The following is a 16,040-nucleotide window of genomic DNA, read 5'->3' as shown; positions in this document are numbered from 1 at the left end:
CAGTGATCCAGCAAGTCAACCCAGTTCAGCAGATTTTTGTGTAACATTAACCACGTGAGTGTTCCTGAATTGCTGCCTACAACCACTGCCTGCCTACACGCGTGTGCCCCTCAGCACACTGCGCAACATGCGCTTCGGTGAAAACACAAACGCAAATCCCATTAAAGCCGAGTGTGCTCTATAGATATCTGGATTGCCCTCAGAGACAGGCACACGCTCCCAAAGACATCAAGGCAGAAACTGAATTCCAGAGCTACCCGATTTGCTGAAACCGCGCTGTGAACTTGTTTTCTCTGCCAAGCAGCAGGGAGCTGCCTGTTATCACTGCTAAACTCCTTCCAGAATCTCATCAACTTCATTTCAAACTGGAACACATACTTTTATGCTCCATGGCAGCATGTGGTCCAGACCCACCCTAAGCTGACCCAAGAATGGCTGGAAGAAAGCTGACAGGCTTCTCTCTTACAATTCTGGTCCCTTGCCTGACATCACTTCCTCTGCTTTTGTATAGTCACCCTAAAAAACAGAGCATCGTAATACAGAGTTATCTTTAAGGGACCACATTTAGGAAGCTCACACAATCAATGGATAAAAATAGGTATTATTCAATAGGCCAGATTCTAAACTATATTAGGGGAGCTTAGGTTCTTCCACCTGGAGAGGAACATCTCCCACCCCCAAACCAAAACGTGCACTATGTGGTGTTTCTTCTGCTCCATCACCACGATTCTGTATCTTCCCAGCTGAATCAGGTCAAGAGAAGGATGGGCTTAACAAAGCCACGCTGGCAAGACAGAAATTATGTGCACACAATACTCCAAGCTTATTCTTTCCCACAAGGGCTGCTGTAATAAACTCAACCCATTTGCAACCAAAATATAAAAAAAGAGTAGTATCACACACTGAAAAACAGAGGCATGGATTTTAATCCATCTATATCTAACAAATGCATCCATTTCATTTTGCTACAGAACACAACATTTCTGCTTTAACTCTACACAAGGCCTTCAGCAGCCTCCTCCTTCTAAAGCCTGTAAATTTTCTAGATATTCGGTGACAGCCTCTATCTCTGCAAACTCCAGTAGTCTGTTGATTAGCTTATCCAGAGCTTCTTTCCCACTTAGAATTTCCTATAAAAAAAAAAAAACCAACAACATACAAAAGCATTACTGATTGCTCATCAGTATTATTCTGAAACGCTGACTACTCAAACAAGGAGCTCCTGGAATGGACTGTGCCGGGAGTCTTATCCAAGCGCACCCACTCGCTCATCTCTGCTGTTCCCTGCGTGAAAGCAACACGGCATGGTGAGCAGCCCCAGGACTTCTGCTGGCTGCCTGTGAAAAGCACATTGATTCCGGCAGCAACAAAAGGAGCTATCAGTGCCTTCCTGCCATGCTTTCATGTAAACCGTGGGTTTACATGAAAATCCCCCAGCAAGAACAATCAAGGATCGAAGAACCTAATTCAAATACCATTGTGCGTGCCAAGGACTAGTTTGTTTTGCAAGCAAAGCTTAACTAACTTTTGTTAGGCAGTTGACAGTTTCATTTTCACTCCAGAAAAGTAACAAGTTCCCAACACTAAGTAACTGAAAAGCTCGACTAACAAAAGTAATTTTTATGCAGTCATGGAACTTCTTCCCATTCTCCTCCACCATGGTATTCATGTACCTAATTCCCCGCCACATTAAATATGAACCATTCCACATTCTGTGTTATCTGAAGTTACCCAGGACATCTGTGGGCACAGTTCAAAAATGCAACAGCACTCACAGTAAACTGGACACCTAAGCCAAAATATTGAAGGGTCACCCTAAACCTTGTCCTAAAACTCAGAATATTTGCATAAATTTCATACAGAAAAATGCATTACTAGGTATTTGTTTCCCTGTAAAAAAAAAACAAACCAAAAACAACATCCAAGGCATATGTAGAGATGTACTCAGAAATAAGACACCAGGTAATCTCAAAGTGAAAGCATTTGTTTCAGGATTTTTTAACTGTGGCTTGCGAGGCAACCATAAAGAAAAGTTTTTCTCCTTCTTCACTCCGTCATCAGAAGGAGGACAGATTGGCTTAATAAAAAAAAAAAACAAACAAACCTTCATGTCAGGTTTTTCTTTTGGATGTACTAAGCTTCAAGAACCTCAAATGTCACTTGCCCAGTTTTGCCAAGGGACTCGGGGATTTCACAGAGGACTACATGCTACATCATTTTTCACTTATATGGTAGGAGCAAAATCGACAGAGAAGTAGGCCAGAGAGTTATACCCTGTGCCAGTCATCTTTAACACTACCCTACAACAAGGCAGGAAAGTTTAAGCTTTCTAAATCTACAATATTCTGTCAGAGCACAACTGACTATCTGTTTTCCTCATATATAGTCAATTGTTTTCACAAGGTTTAACTTTTCCTCATATGGTACATATTAGCATCTAAGTTTTAAAACTCTCATTAGAAACTGTTACCTTGATATTGCGTGCATCGTACGAGATCCTGTGGTCAGTGACTCTGTCCTGGGTGAAGTTATAAGTACGAATTCTCTCTGACTGGGCTCTTGTTCCCAACTGTAGTGAAACAGCAAAAACCAAATTTTACTATATTGTGTTTAAAATAAATAAATCAACTATTACTCTAAAACAGAACAAATTTTAATGGATCAGCCTGTTTCACCTACAGACCTAGTGGTCACTGACAGCATTTTTTTTTTAATATTGTGGCATTACTCAACTGTATTATTTGTGATTTTGCAGACCAATTTTTTACACCCTCCAGTACACTTCTGTTCCAGCTCTGTAGCTGGAAGAACTACATAACTCTCAAAAATCATGTAAGGCAAGAGATATGTCTATACGTGTCCTTAGTTCAAAAATGTGTGTTTTTCTTTTTTTTGAGGGGTTGTAGCTCCCACAAAAGATCATGAGAGCAGCCACCATTAACAAAAGAAGCAGCACAGTCAACATGTGGCAAAGCAGTTCCACTAACGTTTGGCTGTCAGAAATTAGCACTGAAAGAGGATTAAATTGAGACTATGAAGAGTAGTCCTCTAGTGGTAAAGCACAAGACTGCAAGTAATTCTAAAAGTTTTAAAACAGAAATCCAAATGCAGCATTGTTGTGTGGTTAAATGCTTTATTAAAATGAAGAATTAAATGCTAAAAACCGCTTAGGGAAATGGGTGTCTGCTTCAATGGGCTTTTTTTAAAATTTCATTTGCACCCACATGTATATTTCCAAACAAGCAATTTATTGAATGTATTCTGAAACATCAAGAAAGGTAATTTACTTTTGCCAGGGTTTCTGTAATATTCATATAAATGTACATCTAGGTCCCTTATGCAGCTTTGAAGACTCTCAGGCTGAAATTAGTAATAAAAGATAAATGGCGCACTGCTTACGATGACCAGGTCAACAATCTGCAGGAACAATACATTTAAATGCAACCTGAAATTAGTGATTAAACAGCTACGAAGGAAACTCTCAAGTACTGAATAATTTGTAATTCTGAAGTATTTTTATTCCTGTTGATAACTGTTGAAGTTTGTACCCCAAATGTGAAAATACTCAAAGAACGGGAAAAGAGTGATAGCACATTTCAAGAGAAAAGCACACTCTGCAGCATAACTTGAGCTAACTCACTTAGGGAAGTTGCTTCTTCCATAAAAGGTTACCGAAACCATAGCAAATAAACTTACCCAACTGTAAAATTGCAGGATTGTTTATATACTTGTTTCTTTCAAAACCTCTGTATGATCTTATCAAATACTTCGCTTTAGATACAGGTTAAAGTACAATTCTGAGAATTTCTGATCCCAGTTTTCACAGAATCATAAAATGGCTTTGGTTGGAAGGGACCTTAAAGATCATCGAGTTCCAACCCCCCTGCCATAGGCAGGGACACCTTCCACTAGACCAGGTTGCTCAAAGCCCCATCCAACCTGGCCTTGAACACTTCCAGGGATGGGGTGTCCACAACTTCCCTGGGCAACCTGTTCCATTATTTCACCACCCTCATAGTGAAAAACTTCCTCCTAATATCTATTCTAAATCTACTCTCTTCCGGTTTGAAGCCATTCCCCCTCATCCGTTTTCATGGAGATCAACGCATCAATACATGATGTTGAGTGTTGCCTTTTGGATAATTCCAGCTACAGTCTTTGGACTCTCTTCTTTCCAGCTACAGCTGATGTTTCTTTTTCATTGTCTGAAAAGTCCACACCAGCATTGAACTGGGATAACTAAAAAACAGACTTACCATTTTAAAGCAGAGTTACCATCTTAATATAACAGATTCTCCTCTGTAAGCACACCTGGATAGACACACACGCTCACTTGCTCTGTCGCTGTCACTCAAAAAGACCAGAAACAAATCTACAACATAGCACCCTCTCCAAATTTCAGCAACCACATGTTCTCACCTGCAGTTTTCTGGCACTCTGCTCTTGACTTAGTTGTTTTTCAATGACCTGCTGGTACAGCTTTGCTCTCAGTGTCCGCAGAGCTATTTCCTTGTTCAAAAGCTGTGATCGCTCCTGCTGGCACTCAACTGCTAGTCCTTTACACAGGGATTCAAGAGAGCTCAGATCAAAAGGCCATTATAACAAAGAACAAACAAGCTAAATTAATTCTAACACATTAGGCAAATGAAGCCTTCCAGAGTGCTGGTTTGCAGGGTCTTTCAGCTGTAGGATAAAAAGTCATTTTAACAGACCGGCCAGAACCACTAGGATGTTTTTAAACTCTTCACAGCTGCACCAGGGGCTTTGTTCAGCGCTACAGAAAAGTCAGGGATATTTTAAAATTTCATGAAGCTAACAAGTTTCTGACATTGCCTCCAGAAAACAAGTTCACTCCAATTAGCTGTAACATGTTAAAAATGTAATTTTCACAGTCACAGAACCATGTTTAAAACAATGCAACACAAGTTTTTCAAGTCTTAGTCCAGACTTGGACTCTCTTGGAGACTAGAAAGTGAGCAGGGTGTCTAAAAAACACTGGAGGGTCTTGAACTTAATTATGAATAATGAAATAAAGTAAAATAAAGGTCTTTAAAAGAAATTTAGTATTTATTTTTACTTCTCATTTGATTTCTAAAATAAAAAGGCATATAGGAAACAGCTGTTTTCAGGTCACTACTGGAATTTCCTGTGCCTAAAGAGATTCTGCATCTGGACAGATGGCAGCTCGCTGAATTTCAATACAAACAAATCCTGACAAGGACAGAATGGTCCAGTATATACACTACATTCCCATTAGTTTACATTTTCCTTCCTATTCAACTTATGCTAGCATTATCTAGTACCAAGTGAAAATCTCATGTCTCCTTTTTTCTTGGTCTTGTAACTACACAGGTTGCAGGTAGGCAAAGTGCAACCTTGATTGCCAATGGCCATCACTCCTGAAGGCAGAGAACACACAGCGTGAATTATTTACATCTTCCATCCCATCACTGTCACCCTCCATTTGTTCTTTCATCCTTCAAAGGCAGTCTAGTCATTAAACACTCCCTCTGAAGACAAAACTGGCATAATAGCAACATGTTGACCATTATGCAACGGGGACATACCCCTTTTCTCACACATTGCCTTGCAGAGAGGCAGAACAAGAAGGGGTTACTTCCTTTTTTTGGTATAAGGTCCAACTCTGCAATCTCCCTCTAAGAGACAACTTGCAGGATCACAAGCTTTCTCTTCAGAATACTGATTTAGGGTCATTAGAATGAATACAGATTTAGGGTCATTAGAATTACGAAATACAGCCAGACTTACCTGTGGGAAGGTGTACAATTCTCACAGCACTATCGGTTTTGTTAACATGTTGCCCTCCTGCTCCTTTGGCCCTGAATGTATCTATACGCAAATCTTTGGGATCCACTTTAACATCAACCTAGAATAAAAGAAAATTACCACCTTCTGCTCATTCTAAAAATCTTTTTAATGTCTTTTCAATTATATTTGATGAAAAAAAAAAAATCACTTCTCAAAAAAATGCTCTTTTACAACCGTACCTGAGTAACAGCTATAATTATTATGCTTTTGAAAAATGCAATGTCAAATATCTCTGCAAAGCAAGTGATGCTTTAAATATTTCACTTATTCTCAAAAAAATGCTCTTTTACAACCATACCTGAGTAACAGCTATAATTATTATGCTTTTAAAAAATGCAATGTCAAGTATCTCTGCAAAGCAAGTGATGCTTTAAATATTTCACTTATTTTTCAAACTCTCACTCCAGGTCCTTCACAAAACAAGGTGTGTGTGTGAAACAAAAGAAAATCAAGAACTTTTTGTAAAACCACTAGCTTTGGCAGGGAGACTAAGAAATAAGCGAATAATCAAAAACTACTTATAAACAGCAGTGTAAAGATCTTGTTCATGAGCCAAAGCGGAATGATTCAGTGCTCAAAAACATCTAACTGAGGAAAAACTGCATGTATCCAGATCCAAGTAAGGATTGCAGCATTGAAAATATGAGTCCATGATGACCCGGACCACAGTTTGAGCTCAGTGGATGGGAAAGGAACGTTCAGATCTGATCAATGTTGCAAGGAAAGCATTACAAGGAAGCAGGAGAACGTGCAGGGAAAACCTACAGGATCCGGGTTTGTTTATTTTGTGTGTAAATTGCTGGTTTAAGAGAGAACTGCTGGTATCACCAAGATCTCAGAAAGACTAGCCAACACACTCACTCATTCAAATTCAAAGCAGACCGTCCTTGATTTAACAGAGAAGGACACCAATAATTTAAATGAAACAAAAAAAAAAAATCAAAAGGACCTGCAGAATCACACTACACAAGACTGAATATTTTCTTGGATATATTCCCTATCTTATTACATGACGTAATTTAAAATTGGCTTACTCATAGCAGTCAGCTTTGTGAGTGTTGGGTCTGGAATACTCATTGAAATGATCATTGATTTACATGTAATTTCAGGCAATAGGAAATCTCTGCAAAGTTGCTTCTGATGATCCATTTAAACACACAAGGTACAGAGCCAAGGACTATCGCCTTCCAGAGTCAGAGAACTTGTGGTTCATTTGCTGAGACTTGCACAAAGCACTTGGGTATCGATAAAATCCCCAAACAGTAGCAGTAACATCATTTTAAATAACACCTGCTCCAATGCCTAAATGGGTGAGTAGAGAAACACCACCTTGTCTCCTTGATTAACAGTTAATTTACCTCCTCTGGTTGAGGGAGGACAATAACTGACATTGTCCCAGTGTGAATACGCTGCATTCTTGACGATAGGCCCGTCTCAGGGATTCGCTGGACTCGATGAGTCCCTCCTTCATATTTTAGGTGCCTGTAGACATCATCTCCTGAAATATGAGCAGCGGCATGATGCAACCCACCTAGAGAGACAAATAATGTGTGACAAATATAGCACAGAAACACAGCCTTTCATTTCATTGTCTTGGTGGAATGTCTGAAGAACTACTGTACCTATCTCAGCTGGCGTATAGTTCACAATGTCAAAGGTCCAACATTTATAGTCTGCATAGTTCTGGTACATCTCAAACATTTCTTTAGTGAACTGTTGGCAGATGTCTCCTAAAAATATAAAGGCACTACAACATAAATAGCAGCTCACAAAATGGCAGCCACCAGTTTTTAGATTTATCTGGAGCTCTAACCACCATCATTAGACAGATTGCTAGTCTTCTTTATAAAGTATTACTTTATACCATTAAAGTATAAAAAGGCATTAAAAATAACCCATAAGAGGTTTAATAATGTTGGAAAGAGGTTTGAAGTAATCTTTACTGCAGGAAGTTTGCTGACCTCCAGTCGTTCTGCCAGCTGTCACTTCTAATATGACATGACTTCTATCATATTTTTCCTTTGGCACTAGAAGCTGGAAAAGCTGAAAAGGAAAAAAAAAACAAACCAAAACAACAGAATGTCATGATCTCCTTTACGACTCTGTATCTCCTCTTAATCAAATTTACAGCCAGCCTTCACGAGTGCCACAGCTTGACCACGCACAACCACTCATTTCCTTTGGCAAACCAGTAAGTAGGACTAAAAACTAGTCCTACTAGTTGCAACTAGTTGCAATAGCTGTTGCAACTTAGTGCAGTCAGAGTAGAAATGGGATATACTGGTGCATCTGCAGTAAAGCTAGCTGAAAATTTGATTCCACAAAGTCAGGTGCCAGGTCACCCACTCCAGCCCCAACTACCTACGAACACAAAGTTATTAACTATAACCCAGCCAATCTTCACATTAATCTTATTTTTCAGAAAGTCCCGTTTCGTATTATCTCAATCTGAACACAGAAATGAACCCTGTCATAGAGCTCTCTACCGAATCCTTTCAGCTTCTCTGCTTATAATTAATTTCTCCACTCGCGGGGTGCTGTCAGCTGAAGAGAAAATGAAAGACTGCAAGTTCCAATCAGAAATCTTTCAAGAAAGCATGCTCTGCTGCCACAAACAGTTACTAGGATGTCATGTCAGGTCTCAATAGCACAGACTCACCATTTATTTAATCCCCTTCAGCATCTGCAGACAGACAAGCAAGCAAGCAAAAATGACTAAAATAATAAGCTTCTAAGACACAATTGTCAGTAAGAAGCTTACTAATAATTAATGTTGTCACTTCTTCTCAGGGAGAATAGAGAAGCTGGACTTCTGTTTCATTAAATGCAAGTGTCAGAATCTATTGGCAAGATCACAAAGAAACATTTTTCTGACAACTTTATTTACAAAGCCATATAATTTTACCTCAGGCTCACCTTTCTGCACAGCATGTTGATTTTTTTATCCAGGGTTTCCTTCTCTTCTAAGGCAAGCTCTAGAAGTTGTTTCTCATCTCTGCTGTCTAGCTCTAAATCCAACAAGAGGAATAGATGTTAGCCAATGTCACCTAGCTTAGAGCAAATTGTAATACAACTGACCAAAGACATGCACTGCAGCACATAAAAGCTTGCAGTTGCATTTTGCCAGCATGAAATATCAACTAAGAGCAGCTCAAGTCAGGAAGCATACTGCTAACTAAATGATCAGATTTTTCAGGTGTGCTGGAAGGAGTAGCAGGTATCTTACTTCTCAATCTCTGCCTTATGGCTCAAAGTCTGCATTAAATAGATGCCAGTCCCACCTGACAGTTACTCACTCTCAGTTATACTGATGGGTATGTCACACAGACTGACAGTCCAGGGGTAAATCCATAAACAGATTTGGCAAAATATATCAAAAACATGCCTGCAGACAAGCAGTGCCTCAGTTTCCCTTATCACAATTTTTCATGCAACACATTTTTTTGTTTCTAGACTTGCCCAGAAACACTCATATATTCCACAATTTGTAGGCAACTCATTAAGGTGAGCACTACAAATAATGGTATGATGATAATAATGACGTTTCCAACCTTCTGTCTCCTGCTATTCAAGAGCTCACTGAGATGCAGGAGACCTCACTGTGACTCTCTGCTTTGCTTAAGGAGATTCCCTTCCTCTCTCTTCAGCACGTGAGACCACAATCTGGAGTACCGTGCCCAGTTTTGAGCTCTCCAGTACAAGAAGGACAGGGAAATACTGGAGTAAGTCAAGTTGAGAACCACCAAGATGATCAAAGTCCGGAGCAAAGCATGTATGAGAAGAGGCAGAGAAAACTGTGTTTGTTCAGCCTTAAGAAAACCAGGGGGAGGAGAGGTTTTATTGTTGTGTACAACTACCTAACAGAAAGACATCGAAAAGATGGAGACAGACTCCATATGTCATGATAAAAGGAGACATAAGCTGGAATACGTGAAATTCTGATTAGATATTGGGAAAACTGTTTTCACCTTAAGGGCAGTCAGACACTAGAACAGGGGCTCTGAGAGGTTGTAGGATCTCTATCCCTGGATATATTCCAAACTCAATTGGACAAGGCCCTGGCCAACCTGCTCTAACTGTTCCTGCTTTGAGTCGGACATCAGACCAAATGACCTTCAGAGGACCCCTTTAAACTAAATTATTTGATGATTCTGTGATTAGATTGCCCCTGCCCACATTTTAGAGCTTATCACCAAGCTAGGAAATATTCTCAGGTAAAGCTAGCAGAAGCTCACAACCTTTTCTGCTATGGAGGTTCCAGTTTACAATAATTAAAAAAAAACCTGCCGTTGCCGAAATAGGGAGCACCCTCTCCTTTTCATCTTTCTTCCCACTGTTCTGTGGAGTGGCTCTGTCACTCATCTCATCAGAACGTAAACCAATTCAACTCACCAAACGAAAAAAAACAGGTCTGGTTAAATAAATGCATGTATTTTACCATGCCAAGTTGAACTAGATTTAATTTACAACTGAACAACCCGCACAAATTAACGGCTGGGAGTGACAGCGAGAGAAGAAAGTAACAAAGAGGAGGAGAAAGCCCTATGCCTTTTGGCCAGCATGGAAACCATAGGTTTGCCTCAGATGCAGCATAAAACCAGGCACTCAACAGCTGAATGCATCTCCTCGCATGCATTACAGGACTCGGATATCTCAAAGGTGGGCACAAGGACCCTCAACAGCTGAATGCATCTCCTCGCATTGCATGACTAGTTGCCTGAGCTCTGGATTCTGCAACAGGACTCGGGTATCTCAAAGGTGGGCACAAGGACTGCAGGCTCCACATCTCTGGGCTTCTGGAGCCTGGTTCCTGTTCACAGCAGCTAACACACACACACACACACACACACAATTTACTGGTGGCCTCAGGAGTGAGTCTTAACAACTAAATGGGCTGGGATGTTGAACCAGCTTTGTATACTGCAGCAACAGCTCCTCTGTATCACAGTTTTTAATTTATGCTCTCGGGTTTTTTTCCTTAAATAAAAGATGTCAGATCAACGCTTGAACCCAGCATCCCCTGCACATAAGGCAAGAACTGCATAAATTTCCTTACCAGTATGTCACAACTCCAACCCAAAGCTTGTACTGAATCAACGGCTTCAAGCTGGTCCAAAAGGCATCATTATTGATTAGTTAGATAAAAGTATCAAATTAACTACTGTCAGCAGAGATGAAAGAATGGCTGGTGGTGACCAACAAGCTTGAGGTTCAAAGGACTGGAGTCCCATTCCTACCTCCCTGCAAACCTGACCTTTAAGAATTCACTTAATCTGCCCCGTGATTCACATCACAAGTGGCAAACCAGGAAATAATATTTTTCTGCTTCACTGAGTGTTGCAAATATATAATCTTAATAGCAATTGTGAGGAATTCGGGTACTGCAGAGAAAAGGGTCGGTTAGGGAGCTAAACGGAACACAAAGAGCAGTCATATGAAGAGAAGATCTGTGTTTTAAATTGGCCACACAATAAAGAGTACAGAGAGAATAATTTGGCTCCATTTAATTAACTGCTTGGCTGTAATTTTTTTTTCATTTTTTTCTTTTCCCTTCTTTCAACTAGAATTCACTCCATTCATCCACATCATAACTTATGGAATTAGAAAAAAAACTTCATTATATTTACTTGATCCAAAAAACAAGCCTTTTTAAGTTGAAGTATGAATTCTCCAGTGTTTTCTAAATACTTTTCTAATTCTTTCAAGAACATTTCTTTTTCAGTGTTAAATTTTTTTCCCTCCTCACCTTCACTCCTTTTCCTCTTTCTCCAGACCAGAGAACTTGAGAGGGTTGGGGATTAAAACATTTTCAATAACTACTGTCTTTTTCCAAAAGCACAAACATCTATTTATTTCTAAAACTAAAGAATACAAATGTTTTCTGCCTTTCTAAACATTTTACCAGCTTTATTTCAATATGGCTTTTATTGTTTTGTCAACAACCCTTGGTTCACTCTGAAAAGCACCATGAACTTTCACCCTCCTCCATTTACACCACTGTCTACCCAATTCTCCCATCCTTTGCTCCTCCCTTGCTTCAGTTCTTCAATGTAAACCCCATTCTCTTCAGGCCAGTGTTTCCCTCTCTTGGCTTAATACCTCCTCTCATAGCTTAATACCATGTAGCAGAATGGATGACATTTTTTCCTTCCTATTGTGTGCAGCTCCTCTCACTTCTACCAATGTTTTTTTGTCAAAATGTTGCACCTTTACATATTTTGTAAATTCTTTTACTCCCTGTGTACTTTCTTATTCCTGAACAGTATCAAAACCAACAATTTTAAATTCTTTTTTTACCCCAACTTCTACCGTAGCAGAGTATTGAAAAGCAGCAGCTTCTTAGGCAACCATCAATTTTTATTTCTTGAAGGACTCCTCAAATACTTTCGAAGAAATATTAGCTTTTGCCATTTAAATTGGAAGCTGACAGTGCAGGGCCTAATGAAAGTTCATGTAATTTGCTCAATGAGAATCAATGAACTGGCTAGATGGAATCCCATTTTAAATAACACGGGTGAAGTCTGCATCTATCAAATGCATTCAGGCTCACTAAATTTTTTTCCTTCAGTTCACACTGCTCTCGGTTCTATCAAAAAACAACCTCAAAACAAACATTTCCAAACTATTTCTACTAGACAGATAGCCCCGAAATTCCAGACGATCCCTATTCTCCCAATTTGACTGTATTAAGACCTCAGACTTAAGCAAGGCAAGATGAAAAATGGAAGGATGTGGTTGGATGCAGAAAGCCCTAGCAGCACACAAGCTCTCAAAGCAGGCAGGACCAGAGTGTTCCAGGGGTAGCTTAACTTATTTAAAAGCTTTCTTTGTAGGCTGGGCAATGAAGTTTATCACAAGCAAAGCTGCTGTTTTGAAACAAATAAGTAGATGTGTCCTCCTTACCTCTGCACATAGCTTCTAACTCCTGAACTTCCCTTTCAGCCTCTTTGATTTCTTGAAATGCAGCTGCAATGGGGGACAGATCGGCACATCTTCTCTTCAGGGTTCTTTGCTCAAAGTCATTTATTGAGTCAGCATTTAACAGACGACTAACCTGCTGGTATTCCTTGCTTAGAGTCTCCAGATACTTCTGCACAGCCTCATGTTTCCACAATCCTCGAGAATCCTGATGTTTTTTCCTATGCCGACTGTTAAAAGGCAGAGTGAATCTAGCCGTGTCCAACAAAGATTTTGGCCTCCAAAATCCACAGTTGTGCAGTCCCACCACATAACTTATCTTCTTTGCAACAGGAGGGAGAAGACGGCTGTGAAGTTGACCGTGACAGTAGGAATTGGCAAGCAGGCTCTTAAAAAGACAGACACTTTGGAAAGGTTTCATTTTGCTTCTTACTTTTCCACCACCTGAAATTAAAAGTAAACAGTACATGGATTGCTGTTATTATCTAGAAAAAGAGAGCACTCTGTTAAAAAAAAAACAAACCAAACAAACACAAGAACTGTGTCAGGCCCAAATCCTGTTCTTGATTACACCAACACAAATGCATCTGTCATGGACAAAACCAGGACTAAAGTCGCGGTTTAAAAGAGAAACTTTCATCAGCACCATTATACTGACTGAGGGTTGGAAAAGGTCCCTTCCCTCACTTCTTCAGTTTATTTATGTTGTGGAAAAGCTACTGTAGATGTGGCTTTACAGACAACAGCTTCATTTTGCCATACATCTCATTGAAAAAATCTAACCATTTCATGCCTTACCAGAGAAAGAAAAATGTTGCTCAGAGAAGACAAATCTATACTAGAGGTGCAGAATTATATACAGAGAATGTATGAAATGTGCAGAACTAATATGCAAAATTACACCCACTACCGTAACAAGATATAATTTTGGAAGGAGGCTATAAGTAACATTGAGCTGACCTTGCAGCAGACCAGTCAATGGGACTACAATACACGTGCAAGAAATTACTCACCTATGTATGTGCTGTGTAAGACATAGGTGCCGTGCTTTATGTCCGTGTACTCCTTCCCATGACAGATTTACATACCAGTGTTATAAACATTTTCTATCCGAAAAGGGAGTAAGAAGCTCGTACTCTGAAATACAACTCCTCTATTTTTGTGAGACACTTGGCCTACAGTTTTTCAGGACAAAGGCTCCCCTTAGCATCGCTGTTGCTTAAGGAAAGATCCTTTCCTCTTCATTTTATATCATCAACATTGCAAACTATGCTATGAATTCTTACTGTACTCTAAAAATTTATATTGGAGTGCAAGGGACTACCAAGAGGACTGAAAAGTGAAATAATTTGTGTTCTAGGACTACTCACACAGAAAAGGTTTAACAAATAAAGAAGCGCTCCTTAGTATCTCTGCCAGTGTCACAAGCCCATCTACTGATTTTTACAAAAAAAGTGGATTCAGAGAAAATGAGAGCATGAAACTTTTGCAACAGGATCTCCTTGAAACATACACTTCAGTTTTTTGACACAATTACTTTTTACTCATCAGTGACAATACCTTCTGTGCAACTTCAGGCATTTTACTAAGAAATTACTATGACATTCTAACTACTCAACTCACCCATTATCCTCACCTATTTACTTTCATCAATTTGCCCACAATGACAAAAGAGCAATATGCAGTAAAACCAGGTCTGGTTTACTACCTACAGAAGATGTGAAGGACCTTTATTGTACTTTTGCACCTTCCCCAGATTCCCCAGCCAGCAGGTGCTGTCGAATCCTCAGCAGCAACTTCAGGACTGCTGTGATTTACAGAAAGTCACCGATACCCCTCATGGATTCTTCTAGCGACTAAACCTGGCTGTAGCAGAGGGATCATGTTCCCTTCACCAGCAACACAGCAAAAGGCACAAATCAGGCTCATGATCTACAACCCTGGACTCGGTTGCTCAGGGGCACACCTAGACTCAATTCCTAAAGACCTAATTCTGCTGATGGTACTGGAGTTGCTCCAGGCCCACATGGTCCATCACAGAATCATACAATGGTTTGGGTTGGAAAGGACCTTGAAGATCATCTAGTCAAACACCCCTGACATAGGCAGGGACACCTTCCACTAGACCAGGTTGCTCAAAGCCCCATCCAACCCCGCCTTGAACACTTTGAGAGGTGTGGGTTTGGTCAAGTGCTAACCATTATTAACTCATTTTTAAAATGGTCATGATATATTTTAATTAATTATATTAATCATAACCATCTAAAACATTTTTTACTGGTATAGTTAAGAAGCGATGTACTCAAATAATAACAAATTTGTACTATATTTCTGCCCGAGCTCTAAAAAATAAAATTCTTGCCTTTAAATGCTTAAAAAACGAAGTAATAGCATGACAAGGAAATCAGAAATTTCAAAATAACTTTGCTATGCTAAATAAAAAGGATATCTCCTTTTCAGAGAGACGCTGCCACATTACATTTGTGCAGAAATAAGCATACATACAACTTTTACAGAGCTATGAGCAGCAGATGACCTATTAACTGCTTTTCAAACCAGATTTTAATAAATTTTTGTGACAAAATTACCTCGTGCACATCACAAATCAAAACAAGTGAAAGTGACAACCATAATTGTCTTATTACCATATAACTTAGTTATGTCACTTATATAACAAAAAAAAATATATTTCCAGACAAGAAAGTTGTCACTGTTGTGTCCGTTTTAAGAGGTTTTAAAAATAATTTCTAACAATCAAAGGTGCTATTAACCCCATGCAAATTAATTCAGACACGTAAGAATATGTAGGTACGTGGAAGGAGCACGTATTTCAAAGCACGCTGTAAGAGGAACAGTTCAAGGCTGTGCCTCCGAGGCCACTTTTCGTACACCTCTGCCTCCCACCGCAGCTACCCTGAGCAAAACCCCCGAAAGCTGTGCAGAGAGTCCCCCCTGGCAGCCCTCCCCCATTGCAGGGGTTACGGGTGGATGGAAGGAGCACGTATTTCAAAGCACGCTGTAAGAGGAACAGTTCAAGGCTGTGCCTCCGAGGCCACTTTTCGTACACCTCTGCCTCCCACCGCAGCTACCCTGAGCAAAACCCCCGAAAGCTGTGCAGAGAGTCCCCCCTGGCAGCCCTCCCCCATTGCAGGGGTTACGGGTGGACGGGGATGGCGGGAGCAGGCGAAGGTCATGCAGTGGCAGTGGAGTGCGGGGCATGGAGGGCTCCACTCCCCAGCACCCACCGAGAAGCTCTGGCACTCACCGGCCGCACACATCCGCCACAGACGGAG

The 16,040-nt window shown here is 40.2% G+C and overlaps 1 protein-coding gene across 1 annotated transcript; it reads right to left on the bottom strand.

Annotated features, from left to right (window-relative positions):
- Window positions 1-903: 903 nt before the first annotated feature.
- On the bottom strand, window positions 904-13,185 carry MTRF1 (mitochondrial translational release factor 1). The gene is made up of 9 exons (XM_009882432.1): window positions 12,733-13,185; window positions 8,746-8,837; window positions 7,791-7,872; window positions 7,452-7,559; window positions 7,188-7,360; window positions 5,770-5,887; window positions 4,420-4,556; window positions 2,471-2,569; window positions 904-1,130 (listed from the first exon to the last, which is right to left on the bottom strand). Exons 1-9 carry the CDS (start codon window positions 13,166-13,168, stop codon window positions 1,008-1,010), a joined length of 1,368 nt encoding a protein of 455 aa, XP_009880734.1. The 5' UTR covers window positions 13,169-13,185; the 3' UTR covers window positions 904-1,007.
- Window positions 13,186-16,040: the final 2,855 nt, after the last annotated feature.

The sequence above is a fragment of the Charadrius vociferus genome, unplaced genomic scaffold, assembly GCF_000708025.1.
Source record: "Charadrius vociferus isolate BGI_N301 unplaced genomic scaffold, ASM70802v2 scaffold253, whole genome shotgun sequence".
Classification (NCBI taxonomy): domain Eukaryota; kingdom Metazoa; phylum Chordata; class Aves; order Charadriiformes; family Charadriidae; genus Charadrius; species Charadrius vociferus.
Note: the sequence above shows the minus strand (reverse complement) of the source record. Positions and strands in the feature narration are given on the sequence as shown.

Bases quoted from the DNA above. Each gene is read 5' to 3' on its own strand.
- MTRF1 (XM_009882432.1), bottom strand. From the start codon at position 13,168: ATGAAACCTTTCCAAAGTGTCTGTCTTTTTAAGAGCCTGCTTGCCAAT. The intron at 7,361-7,451 runs GTACAGTAGTTC...TTGTCTCTCTAG, and splicing joins CTATACGCCAGCTGAGATAG to GTGGGTTGCATCATGCCGCT. The intron at 1,131-2,470 runs GTAACAGTTTCT...TTTTTTTTATAG, and splicing joins ACGATGCACGCAATATCAAG to GAAATTCTAAGTGGGAAAGA.